The sequence below is a fragment of the Pocillopora verrucosa genome, chromosome 5 (assembly GCF_036669915.1).
Source record: "Pocillopora verrucosa isolate sample1 chromosome 5, ASM3666991v2, whole genome shotgun sequence".
NCBI classification, from domain to species: Eukaryota; Metazoa; Cnidaria; class Anthozoa; order Scleractinia; family Pocilloporidae; genus Pocillopora; species Pocillopora verrucosa.
Window position 1 is genome coordinate 28,433,491 of NC_089316.1, and position 14,199 is coordinate 28,447,689.

Genomic DNA, 14,199 nt, shown 5'->3' on the forward strand with positions numbered 1-14,199 from the left:
TTCATCCAGGCAAACGAACCCCGATTAGACCGATAGCTCCTGTGCCATCAGGAAGCTCAATTCTTATGTGGGTTGCGAAAACACGCTTGCTGGGCTTTACAGCTGACCAGAAACTCAGCTGGGTACCGCAGGTAATGGAAAACCAAAAAGGGCAAACTGAAAATTTCTCGTAAGGGCCGCATGGAAATAATTTTATTTTAAAGTAATTTTGACTTCTGTAAAATATGCTTTAGTTCTGTTAGGATCTTGTAGTAATTCTGATATATCAGGTTCAATAGAGAGAGTACACCGCAGGGCAGCAAGAATTAGATTTAATCTACCTAAAGATATGACATCATTTGACATGCTTAGCTAGACACGACTAGTGGCCTACACTTTCTTGGTATTATAAATTAGACATCTTCAAGCTTTTTCACAAAGGCTATAATGCCACTCTTCCCGACGCACTGTATGAAAACATCCTTAAATGTCGCTCAAATGGTTACTCTCTGAGGGGAGCGACCTTTTAAAAGCACCCAAGTTCCAAACAAGATACATGAAAGACTCGCTTAAATATCGGGGCGCTGTGTTATGGAACACTGTTTGCTACTATGAACAAGAAGTTGGACGCTCGAGTCCCGATGATCTGAAAAAAACGCCTGCCAGGGAATTCAAATTTGACACACTTTCCACTTAAACTGCTCGCCTTATACATACCGCTTTTTACTTATAAGTTATAATATATATAATTGTCTATTTTTAAATTCAAGTTGTATTAACATAACATGTAATTTTCCCTTTTCTTCATGCGATCCCACAAGCTTGTAGCTTAAAATATTATCGTGTATAAAAAAGGTCATCTATCTATCTATTTATAGCGGAGCTCGCAGAGCGTAGCCCCATAATTATACAAAATGGTAGTAGTAACCCATCAAACCGAAAAAATTTGGACTTACGACCGTAGATGACTCTATGGGTTGTAAAGTAACACGCCTTAACTCGTGATTGAGAAACATCCCACGCTGGTTATTCCCTGAATTAAAGGACGGTCTATTTCATGAAAAAAAGTGTTTGCTAGATAATTCCCATCAAGATAATTCCCATGTCTTAAAACTTATTAAGTATGTAGGGTACACATGGAAATCGTTGAAAACCACGAAAATGGTTGGATTTTCCTCTCTGTTTACCAGCGAGTCGAAGAGTATCTCTGGCTTGCTGAGGTCCTTGGGGGGAGGTTTTTTCCACCCTTGCTCGCCCACGGTGTATTTTCCAACCAAAACTCTGGCTAGATACATGAAGCAATCACCATTTGGGCCTGGTTTTGAGTATGTTTTGGAATAGGAAGCATCTTTTGCGAAGTAAACACCATCGCCATAAGCGTTACCTGTAAAAAGGTGAATCAAAATATTAACAGCAAATTGTTGGCAGCAATGGATCATGAGGTCAAAAGATATGGCTTTCGATGAGTTTTTATATCGGTTGATAACAATGACTTGACATTTTATTCGTGCGAAACCCTGCAATACTTTCGCTCTGTTCAACACAGAACTGACGAACCTAGTTAAATGATCACCTTTTTTGAATTGCCATTGGTGTTACCATCACAGGGAGTGAATTTATGAATACAGAAAACGCGTCATCCAACTGCGCTACTAGGTATCAATACAACCACACCTTTACCATGCAAACATAGTATCGGCTTGGCGTCTTGCGCCGATGAGTTTTCAAAATGGAGAAAATTTGTTCCCATCATATACGTACCGTTCGCACCACATAAACTCCTATCAAATCCCTGAACATTGATCGCTTTGATGCTTTCTGCCTTTGTCCCATGGAAAAGTTCCAGTTCGTTGTCGATGGTTCCATTCTTTGCATCCATAATTTGCTTCCTCACCATATAGGAATTATGCATCGATGGATTTTGAATGCGCTCAATGTTTGTTATTACCGCCTTACCACTCATCGTTTGGAGGAACTTCTCTTGGACCTTTTTATACTCTTTGGAGTCCTTCTCAAGGCTGACCAGATGTAGTGTCTCTTCCTTTCCATTGACATCTCGAGGCTGGGGATCCCATTCATCAGGAAGAGGCAGCACTGGTTTTAAAAAAAAATATAACAGTCTCATTGCGGCCGACAACTTGCATTACAATCCCCTCTCCCAAGAGAAATTTTGTTCACCACGAAATCAGTTTCCAAACGCTCTGTTTTCGATTTGTCGCGGGACGCACAGTCATTTGGGTAAAATTGAATAAGACACTTGATCTGTAAATTGTGCCGGAAGACTCTAGCCAATCATATTGATTTTAAAAATAATGTGACATTGGCCTTAAAACAGGTAAGAAAAGAAGTACTTAACGTAGCTTGACTTAAATGCGCAGAGAGGGATTCAAATCAGGTAAACTATGACTGGAGGATTCTCACTCCTTTGTACGATTTTGTTCAGTCTGACTACCTGCGAATACTGGCGTAGCTCTGACAATTAGTTTGTTTATGACAAGCTGGCCAGATTAACTACGCTTGAAAAACAAATAGCAGAATTTGAAGGTTAAACAACTCTAGAGATCAGTACTCGAGATGCCTGTAAGCAGCTTTTGAAAGATGAGCTCTTGAGGATTACCGTAGAAAATAGATTGCTTTCTGTACCAGAACGACTACTTTCACAAAGGCGGAGACTTCCTGAAAGAATTATGCTATGCATTCTAAACATAAAAAAAATTGAACGACTTTCATTTGCACATCTAAAATGATGATGACAGGAAAAAATTAACGTTTATTTTACTGTGCTTACCATCTCTGCGCAGGACCCTTTTGATTGCTCCGGTTCTTAGGAACGTTACCTCTTCATTTCCGAAATTGATTTCAGCCTTCAAGTTCTGATGCGTGAATAGAAGGGATGGTTTCTTTGCTTTACAGGCTGATTCTATCTCATTGTTGGTCATCTTGTCGAAAGGAACGAGTTTTCCTCCTGTATTGACCAGGTACCATTGCACAGTTTTCGACATCTGCTCCGCCAGCTCCTGCTTATGCTCCCTTTCCACGTGCTCTTGGATCACATTTGATAGTTCTGAGTTGATTTCCATTACATCTTTCGGGAGCCCTTGCAATATTATAGTCCCAGGTTCTGGTTGATCCAATTTTACATCTCGCATACGAGACATTTTCTTCAGCTCTCGCATACTTCCTTTGGAAAGACGACCGATCACTTCGTGCTTGATTACACGAGGATCACCGCAAGCTTTCATTACCCCTTCTTTCAAGGCAGTATCAAACGCATCAAAAGACTCCAGGCGGCCGTGAAAGATGATCTTCTGGCGACGATGTTTTCTTCTTAATTCCTCAGTGGAAGATTCTGCACCTGTTTCGTGATAGGTGAGATCATCTTCTTCTTCAGCACATGAAGAGGATTCCGAGGCTTCTTTTTGGATTGCTTCCAGCTCTGCTAAGTACGCACCAATGATAGAAATATCAAAAACAACTACTCTGACCTCACGAATGGAATTAAATGGTTTCACGGTGCATGCACGGATTGCCCCAAAAACCACCTCTGCCGATTGCTCAGCTGTATGTCCTAGTCCTCCGCTACCAACTGCTGGAATGGACACTGACCTCAAACCCACAGAATCCACTTCTTTGAGCGCCTTCTCCACGCAAGTTTGAAGATGTTTCTTCGTTCCTGGTCCCACAACCATATGAATGATGTGCATTGCAGACAAGCAGCCGCCTGAAGTAGTCACGGTATCTCCTGGGACCTGAGGTGCCTTTGACTGTAACTCGTCTTCTACAGTGTTTCCACTTGCTGCAAGGATAGCGCTGCTTAGGGTTCCACTATTCATTTTCAGATCTTGAGTTACTACGTTACATATGGCATCTGATCTATCCTGGGTTATGTCTCCTTTCAACACCTTCAACGATAGCTCGCCGATTTGAATCTCTTTGCATTTAAAGTCAGGTGGAACAGGTTTAAGTTTGCTTCGGCGAACCTGTGGCTTTCGAGGTTTCACGTCAGGTCTTTTTTCCTTCTTAAACTCTTCAAATTGTTCTTCGAACGTTCCTATTCCTTTCTGATCACCGCTAAACACGACAAATCTTATTTCCTCCAAGGGAGAATCTGGATTGTCTTCTGTCTTAACTCCCCTTGCAGCTCCGGACCTGCAGCTTTGCTAATGGCATTGGCAATTGCACCGACCGTAAGATTAAATTTCGATCCCACAGAGCACACCAAGACGTCTGCCTGTAGCAAAGTATGTTTAAACATTAAGTTGCAGGCTTCATCGAGTGCATATCTATGTCTTTATTTGGAGAAGGTAAAAATGGAAATGAAAAAAAGACATAGTTCCTTTCGGATCTATTGAGATACTTACTCAGTGGCCCACTCCAAATGAAAACATTGAGAGGTTTTAGTTATCAGTAGTACGAGAAAGGGTTAAACTTGACAACTTCATTTCACTAATGTACCTACGATGATAGCTGTCCATTTGAATCAACTGAAGACGTAAACTTTTATTGTTTGATACATTTATATCTATGAGACTACCCACCTGCTCTTCCTCGATATTTCCACTCTTCCAGATCACCTTTTTGCCCTCGTTAGTCAAAAATGTGTCAGCATCATCAAGCTCCTCCTCGCCTCTGCTGCAAGTGTTCGAAAGCTCATCACCGTCACTTCCTTCCATTTCGTCCTCAACTTCTTCCTCAATTTCCTCCGCAATCCTGATGATACACTTGTTTTCTCGCTCCACGGTGTCAACAAAGCTTTTTCCCACATCTTGGGCCAAGAAGTTTCTCATGCCAGGTGTTTGAATAGAGAGACTCTTTTCTTTGATTTGGTCAAGCAGAATATATAACCGTTCTTCAGCATCCTTTACGCCGTCGTCTGTTCCAGAATACTTAATTCGATTACCGCTTTCATCCAAAGAAATCTTCACCGCACAAGGGGCGAGTTCTTCCTCAATTTTCTGAAGTTCTTCCTTGTAGTAGTCGGTGAAGAACTTTCGATTGATGGGAGAATCGAGCCTGAATTCACCTTCGGTTGATTTTTTTTCATTACGAAAGTCTCTCATTTTCTTTACAGCCTCTTCAACGTCGTTTTTGAACCCAAAGACGGCAATGCAAGTCAATTCGCGTTTTTGACGGATCGTCAGGCGTTTTACTAACTTCTTACAAAGCTCATCCCACTTTGGTGAAAGCATGAGGTCATTATCAGCCTGCGTTACCTTGAGACTACGGTCATCTAACAGAACAGTCTCTGCCTTTTCTCTTCCTGCACACGTTTGAGTAAGTGTTCTCCCAAGGAGGATTACTTTTTTGCTTTTTTCATCGACATTAAAAGCACATCCATCAGGAAGTTCCTGCGTCATCTTTCGTTTCCCGACTTTTGTCTTCAAGATTTCTAAAATTTCCGGGGGCTGCGATATTGCGTTTTGACCAATTTCGTCCAAACGCTGTCGAAGGTAGGTCATGACGGATGGCATGTGTCCTTTGGGAGTTTTAATTAGAAGGTTCTTGTTACTCAAGTCAATCTTAAGTTGAATATCTTGATTAAACTCCTCCTTCAAAATGTTCTCAATCCCACAATTTTGAAGGAGTTGTAACTTTTCAGTGGATATGTCGGTGAGCGTCTTCTGATCTAGCTTTTTCTCGAGTTCCTCCTGTTTGATGTCCTTCAAACGTCTTTCGAGGATGTCAGCAAACTCTGGCATGTTTGACTTCTGGCAAATCAACTTTACGGAGTGAGACAACGTCATTAGCTTCACTTGCGCTGTGAACTTCGGAAGAAGTTTTTCCAGTTTTGGCAACTGATCAACCACTGCCTCCCAAACCTCTGTGTCTACTGAAAGTTCTTTTGTCGTGCAACCGTCGATGTATTGGTCAATTATATCGAAACATCTCTTTTTCCATGCTTCCTCGTCAAACTCCTTGTCAACTCTTTTGCCTGAGGTGTCATATTTTATTAGCAGATATCCCTCTTCGTTTGTCCACCTTACACAAGCATGTTCACTCGAATGAAGAAGCCCTCTTAATTTGGCCTCTTGGTTGGACTTCATCAAAAACTCCCCGATGTCTTTATCGACAGCCTTGTAGAACTGGGGCTGCCACGATCCTCTTACTTCACCCGAAGTAGGACGTGATGATTTTGACGGTTCGTTGACAGGTAGCAGTGTGCCCATAAAAGGAAAGAAAGCCTCAACATGTAAAGCTTTTCCATCTATGAAGTGATCTGTCTTCGTACATTTTTTCACACCTGAAAAGGAAGAAAAATTTTTATAGAATTAAATGGTCTAGGCCTACAAAAAAATTTCAGCACTTTTCTGCGGCAGTGATACTATTGGGAATACACTGTAAGCAAATTAAACCTAACGAGGACAGAAAGTACGATGTTACAGCACTCCACGCAGCTATCATTTTGTTCGAAATGTTGAGGCCAGAGAAAATCATTGGTGCCCTTAAAGGCCAAAGGGATAGTTGTTCAATAACAATAACGGGGAGACATGAACATTTTCACAGCTATTAAAATACGTACTTATTAAGAAAAATACTTAAGAAAAAATATATACGGGAGACTTACCTTTCTTTTCTTTGAAGTATACAATCGCTCTCTTCTCTTTTCCCTTCTCATCCCATGGACTGAATACAACATCTTCTAATGAACTCAAAGCATCAAAGTACTCTTCCACTTGTTCTTTTGTTGTATTTTCAGAAAATCCGCTCACAAAGATGCTTTTACATTCAGGAGCTCTTTCAATTGAGACGGTTACACCTTCAAGCGGCCTTCTCTTCGATTCTTGAACAATCTTTGCAAAATCTGAAAAAAATCGCCGTAAGTTTCCACGAGTTACTTTCAAATCAAAGACTGCTAAGGAAAGAAACTCATTGCAAGGAATAGTTTTTCAAAAAGCCCAACCTGAATAAGGGCATGCTCGGCCGGTCCTCATGGGAAATCAAGGTAATTAACCTATATTTCTCATCTAGTTTGATTCAGTAAAAGTGTCGTTCCTCGACGTGACCCGATCCCCCTCTCCCTTACAAGTAGGCCACTATAGATTGTGCTTACATAATTTTTGGCATATTTGGAAAACGAGCATAATTTGTGCAGTTCCCGTTTTCTCAGGCAACCAGATGGCATCGAACCACTTTCAGATACGGGAAGAAGAACTACCATCCGATATGCTAGAACGGTTGTATCACATTTAGTATTTTTTGACATCATCAGAACATATCTAATGTGATATCAACATCGCACACTTTGACACATCTAGTCTCCGTGTCTAGTCTGGAATGAAGTACCGTAGTAAGTTGTGTTTTATCAGAGCAAGATCACGAGGATATCATGCTTTATTAAGAATATATGTATATATAATTTGAAATTATTATTGTTTCTTTTTTTGAAAAGTGTTCTTAAAGAAAAAGTAGCATAATTTTAAAAAACTAACATAATTTTGAACATTATGTGCAAACAAATCGGGCGATCCTATTAGAATAATATGCTACATTTACTGGCACAATCTACGATTGCCTACCCACAAGGAAGTGTTTGAACCTGCCCAAAGCTTGAAAGGAGTGAATATGATCAGAATAAACCGGGGCTGTAGGAAAGCAGTTATTACCACTTACCTGCAATTCTGTCAGTGTTTAGCGTTACTATTGCTTTTCCATTAGGTTTGAACATGTCCACGTTCTTAACATCATAACCACTGATTCGTTCTATGTAATTGTTCACAGCATCTCGTGTTGACCTGAAATGTAGGCCCAGAATATACAACTTGTTCCATTCGTATTTGATATCTGGCTGCGTAAATCCTAAAGAAACTGGATCTGGGCGTTGATGTGGCACTGCGCCGGCTTGATGACCAGGCCCTGTAACAAAACAACATTGAAAAAAGTTAAAACAGATGGAAAGACATAAGCATGTTTTTTTTTGTTTTACCTAAAGGAATTTCTTTTCCCAAGAATGAGTTCGTAGTGGGATGGCCCCACCCGGCAGAGTCTAGACCAAAAACTCATCAAATCAACCCAACCCAGCGCTCGAAGCTGTGATGAAAATGTCTAGTGTGACGATAATATGTTTCACTCAGAAATTAACAATGGCAGCATGGTGTCCTACCTCGAGCTCCTCTCCCTTGATGTCCTCCTCGAAAAGCACCCAAACCCTGTCCTCTTTTTCCCCTACTCCCTCGGCCGCGGTCGCCACGCGCTGAAAACGCCCCCTTATTACCATCCCTCTGTTGAGTATCTGGTCGATGTGTCTGAACTCTTGGGGAAGGTTTTCCACGAGGCGTCCCCTTTGCATTCATCTTTCTACAGCCTCCACCTCTTTGCTCTTGTGGTGAAATACAACATAATAATTTTATTAAGGGGAATGAATGAAGCTGAAAAGTTGTCATGTTTTAATTGGTGGCAAACGTTTTAGGCTTGGTCCTTCATGAGGGCAAGAGCAAGTTTTTTGACTGTGCTATAAGCTTCAAGCTGTATGCGACATGAATTAAATATCAAATAAAGAAAAGTTTTGGTGCAAAAGCAGCTTTTAGGACGCAGAAGTCAGAATTTTGGTAATGTGGATCAAAAGAACTGAATTTTAAGGTCAAGTGTAACTCAGTTCGATTATCTGGCTATCAATCTCCGAATTATCACCAAAACCGTTGCCTTAGCGTTCAAAAGTGCATGGACGCGCACACAAAGCAATGTGACTGCAACGAGAACTGGGGCTTAATTAGCCCCTACTGAGCCATATTTGGCCATGAAAAAGTCTTGAAAAAAAACTGCCGTCTGACTTCAATCAAGAAGTGTAATTCTTACTGACTTCCCTCTGTGATATGGAACGCTGACCTCGCCCAACCACCTGCCATGTGTCTCGTTCAGACCGGTATGCGAAAGAGTTACCCTGAAGACGCTTCTCGTCTGTCGAGTTAGCACTTTCTTTGTCCTTCTCTTGATCATTTTCCGGGGAGCTCTTGCTTTTGTCATTTTCTTTAAGAAGAAATGACATCGTTAAGGAAGTACATGTAAGGTAATCGCTCGATTTTGTTCGAGTTTCTGATATTAGTACAGGCACATTAAAGTAATCGACCAAAATTGGTATAGGTTTGTTACAGTTTTAACCTTTCATGTCGGGTAAATAGTCAAAACTCGTCAAGCATTTATTAAGTAGGTAAAGAAATATCTTATTCTACTAGTCACGAGCATGCGACGAAAAAAAAACAGGGTCCCTCACGAGGAATCACAGCTCAAGCCCTAAAGTTTCTCTGCTCTGATGCTCTACCACTAAGCTACAGAGACTCTATGGTGAGAAGGGCCATTCAGGTTATTGGGTTTCATGCGTGACAAAGTTTCTAAACACTTCTAGGATTAGCATTGTCAAAAGCGTTCGGTACGCTAATGAATAAGAGAGAGATGGTTCAATGAAAAAAAAAAGGCTCTTTCGATGACCTGGCTTACAATTTACCATCATTTGTGTTCTCATTAGGTATTTGTTCCATTCCGTTTCCAAGAAAAACTTTAGGCATCAAGCCATCATTTGAATAATCTGTACTAAGTCAGAGGCTTATGCTAAACAGTGCTTAAAATAGCAAATATTTGGACCGCTACTTATATTAGTTCTTGTTGTGGATAACAACTTACCTTCCATCCTGGATTCCTCGGATCCTAGGCTGTACTGTTGCTATTCCTGGTGTGTCAGCCTGTTCGTCTTCAGGGTGTGAGAAGGACCATTCAATGAAATATCTAAAACTGGAAATATATATGTATATGCTGTATAGATTTGCTTTCCACAAACCTGCGTACTAAAGATTTGTATGTTATGACAAAATAAAAATGTCTCATAGAGGGGAGGGGGTTTATTTTCCCTCAGTGATGGATACACTTCCCATCGACAAACGAAAAAGCAAAAACCTCTCTCTAAACATATCAACAAACAAACTTCACTCATTGAAGTCGTTTGCTTTTTTGTTGTATGCAAATTCCGAGTTAATACGATTTTATCTCTACATTTGTTTTTCTTTAACTTATTTAGCCACCAATCAATTGATTAGTTCATTTCCCTTTTTCAGTCGCTGAATTAATTAGTTATAGGTATTTATCTCATACTTCTTACATGTTATTGATGTTACGGAATGTTCCGGGAAATTTCCATGTTCCTGACGTTTTTAAGCGCAACGTGAGTCTCTGTGAATATATTAAAAATGACTGACAAGATGAGATCATTTGAAGGGGTTTTCCCTTAGGTTACTCCCGTCTCGACTGTTTTCCCTTTCAATGAACTTCATTTTATAAAAAATTCATTTGGAAAAATTACACCATTAACCATAAACCTGTCGAGCTTAATCTCCTGGACTGACAAAAATTACTTACTGTAGTCGAAAATATAAGCCCTCATCAATACGGAATTGCATCAAAGGAAAAGAAATAGTATTTCATGTCATGTTATTCAAGGAGTGTATCAAAACTATTGAAATTTAGAGTTGTTCCTTTCGAAATAATCTCCACTGAAGCCTTTCCGACCTTAAGTTAAGTACCCTCACGGTAGATTCTGTTAATATTTCGCGGGCTTCAAACAGAGATATTTAACGGTATAAGGGCTCGGAACATGCATTCATGTATGAGTGAAGAACTAAATGCAGCAACGAGTACACAGATAATTCTACTTCTCCTTTCTTTCAGATGAAAGTTTCGAGTCAGGGAGCTTAAACTTTGATTTCTACGCACAAATTATGGTTATCAACCGAATGTAAACTTAACCAAATGATCTCTTGATCGTTAAGTTTATTTATTTGAACAAATCGTATGAACAACCGAAACGTGGCGTGCATCGAAAACGTTGCCACTTATTCCCGTTGTGCGAGAAGCAGGGAATAAATCATAACGATTGAAGCTCAACGATATGAAAAATCTAACAAGAAGCAATGAATTATTAAGAATATATGTATATATAGTTTCTGTACGGAGATACAAGCATAAATCCAGCAAAACGCTGTAAACTTTGGTGTAATCCGGTCAAGCAATGGCGAAATTCTGTTTATATGTTCTATGTTTATGCGATATATCAAATCGCTTACCTCAGCAGCGCTGGGCATCCATCCAGATTGAAACCTCCCTTTCCGAGAAAACAATCGAATCTGTAATTAATTTGCCAATCGAAAGAACTGAGGAAGACAGCAAAACAAATCTTACAGCCGATTGAAAGCTAGGTATCCCTTCCTCGAAGATTGAGGACAACACTTCCGCTTTCTTTCTGAGAAGTGATAGTCAAAGCGAGGCTTGATGTAAATTAGGTAACGTGACATATGTAACGCAATCTTTATTTTTTTGGTTTATTTCAGCAAAGTTCTAGAGAAACAGACAGCGCTGAACCGGGAAATTCAGGAAAATTATATTGGATAACACACCAGGACTGTGGAAATCAAACAATATACATTTATTTTAAAAGCATTAGACTAAGACAGGGACTCTGAGCAAATCCGTGGCGACCATCCCAAACCTAGCGGGTCACAGGTGGCGGATAGTGAAAGGCTTTCAGTGAAGGTTAGCTCTGAGTAAGTTGGCTTTCCAGTGAATAACGAGTCCCGAACCAGGTGTAATGGACAGTTCAGTCGTGCAATGACCCTAGGTTCAAGGACATGACAGAGAGACCGTGCTCCAGCTATGGGTAAATAGACATTATTCTTCCGACAGCGGGCTCTTAAGCCAGAAGATGGGGGAAACCACCTCTGATGTAAAAACTACAACCATACGGATCTTACAGCCGTCTCAGCCTGTCAAGCCACTCTAAATCTTCCCTGGGCCTAAAGAGTGGGATTGGCGCGCGCGAGCTGGTCCTCACTTTAAACGTACGGAGCGCAGGCGGGAAGGAAAGACCTACAGCGATGGAGCATGACGAAAACGACAGGTGCTGGATGGTACTGAAGTCGCAGTTATAACTCTGCATGTAGGTGGTCTGGCGTAACGTGGTCGCTTGCTTGTTAACAGAGACAACAACATCATTTGATCATTCGGCTTACCCAGGCCACCAAGCAGCCTTTTCTAGGGATGCGCTGCTTACTCTGAATAGAGAGGGGTCTGGAGTGGATATCCTAAAAAAAGGCTTGTCCCACCCTTACCCGGTTGTTGCATTTTGTAATGTTTCCTCAAAGAAGAAAGAATTAAATCGAAGCATAGTTTTAAAATTATATTTTTTCCACAAACGGTTACGAGCGGTGTTAAATAAATAAAAAAGAAAAAGACGCATAAATAAACTGCAACTGCAACCGAGATGAACCTAGAGTCCAGATTTTTTCAACCTATCCTTTCTGTTATATGGAGACTCTGACATCATAAAAAATGCAAAAATTGGAACTGACATCTCTCCATATAGAATAGATATTGAAAACGAAGTCGAAAAAAGCGCAAAGAAAAACCAGTAAACAAGTTTTCAATCGTGCACAATTTTAATTTCAATCCGTTTACTACAACACAATATGAAGATGCACAGCGATAGTTTGTGGGCTTTCATGGTCGGCCTACATATTTAAAATGGATGGAGAGGCGATACATGGCGCTAAGATCATATATTCTACTATTCTATTATATTATACTATTCTACTTTATCCTTTTCCAAAGCCACTCAGGCTTGTTTTTTTAACTTGGGATGATAACAAACTGAAACATAGATAAAATACAATTTAAGGAATTGAGTATTGTGTCGAAACTTGATTATTTTAAGTAAAATAACAAAATTGTACAACGTCCTAACACAATTATCTAAGGGCACTTAACGTAACAGCATCTCAGACTGCCATAATAAAAGTGACGATAAACAGGACAGTCCAATTTAGGCCCGCTAAGGTTGACTTTGCAATTTAACCAGTAGTTATTAAAGGAGCATCGATATTTCCACTCATGGGCCCAGCAATTAGTTGGCATTCCTCCGCCGCAAAGCTTTAATCCAGGAAAGCCTCTGGCTGTTAGAAATGAAGGAAACAACAATGTCTACCGGGTTACTTATTAGATATATAGGGTTCTGTGATAGCCTCTGTTAAGTAAAAGCATGCTGTGTTATGTTACAAAGGCTTTGCGAATGGCAGGAAGGAGTAAGAAAGAACTCATCCATCGAATCTTAGTCAGTAAATGTAGACAAATTTTTTAAAAGTCTTATCATGGCTATTATTAGACAGTGGCCGTGCTGGGATTGGTGAATGTAAGAACCGTGCGCCCTGAACTTTTTCGCAATGTATACTTTCAGGATTTTTCAAGCTAGAAATTCTATTGTCACTGGCTTTTTGGAATAAAAGCCTTGGAAGAAGTGTTTACTATTATTAGAACTGTGATAATTTAACGAATAAATCACGTAACTCTTATTTCCATACCAAGCAACTAAATCAGCGCAAAAATAGAAACATTCATTAAGGTACTCCATAAAAATTAGAATTTCAAAAATGTCTAAATGTAGTTGAGTGGCGAGGTGAAAAAACCAATATCACTTGCAGAAGCAAAAAAAGGGTTTTTGAAAGAGAACAAGAAAGAGCTATGTATTTCAGAGGGTCATTGAGATAAAAAGCCAAAAAGGGCAATGCAAACAGGAGGAGAATCATAGATCGTAAGGGCGATTCAGATCTAAAATACGGAAATGTCTTCATCAGTGTAATCAGCTTTCCCTGGCTTCTGTTGCAAATTTTTATGACACGCAATTTGTGCCTGAAGTCCAAATCAATCTTTGAGTTATAAAAAGGTGTAATTAAGCATGCTCAGTCACCATCCTCTATCGTCTATGTCTAAGAACGACTGTGCGTTCACTCTTACAAAACTTTTCTCTGAAAGGTTTAGCTTAGGGATATTACTCAAACCGGGAAATCGTTTAAAAATCTCAGTAAAAACAAAGAACTGTTACGCTGGCGGATTTCCACCAGAGTCACTATCAAAATGCAACAGAATTCTTAATCGCTCACAATTTGTAAAACTCACCGGTGATGCACTTGAATATGAAAGGCAAAGAAGAAAAGCAACAGCTGTTATGATCATTGAACAACCCTGAAAGAAAAAGCTAAAGCACATCAGATGATATTAATGCTATATTTGCGAAGATGTCGAACAATAAGCCTGCTTTTATGGCTTAGCAGCAAATGAATGGCATCTGCACTTTCCGTAAAATTCGGAAAATTTTTTAGAAGGTTTGGAAAAAGAGGCGTATAAGTTAATTATGGAAAAAAAAATTCTTACCATGTTTAAACTCGTTCAATCGAGGGGAGAATCCTT

General features: G+C 40.0%; 1 protein-coding gene across 1 annotated transcript; it reads right to left on the minus strand.

The window, feature by feature from the left end:
• Positions 1–424: 424 nt before the first annotated feature.
• LOC136280970 (uncharacterized) lies at positions 425–11,186 on the minus strand. Its single transcript, XM_066166983.1, is given in 12 exon segments — positions 425–1,363; positions 1,741–2,073; positions 2,768–4,099; positions 4,102–4,210; positions 4,518–6,220; positions 6,545–6,781; positions 7,591–7,833; positions 8,081–8,296; positions 8,773–8,943; positions 9,595–9,702; positions 10,067–10,137; positions 11,028–11,186. Coding segments are annotated over 10 exon segments (4,647 nt in total). The 5' UTR covers positions 9,602–9,702; positions 10,067–10,137; positions 11,028–11,186; the 3' UTR covers positions 425–1,067.
• Between the last annotated feature and the right edge of the window lie 3,013 nt (positions 11,187–14,199).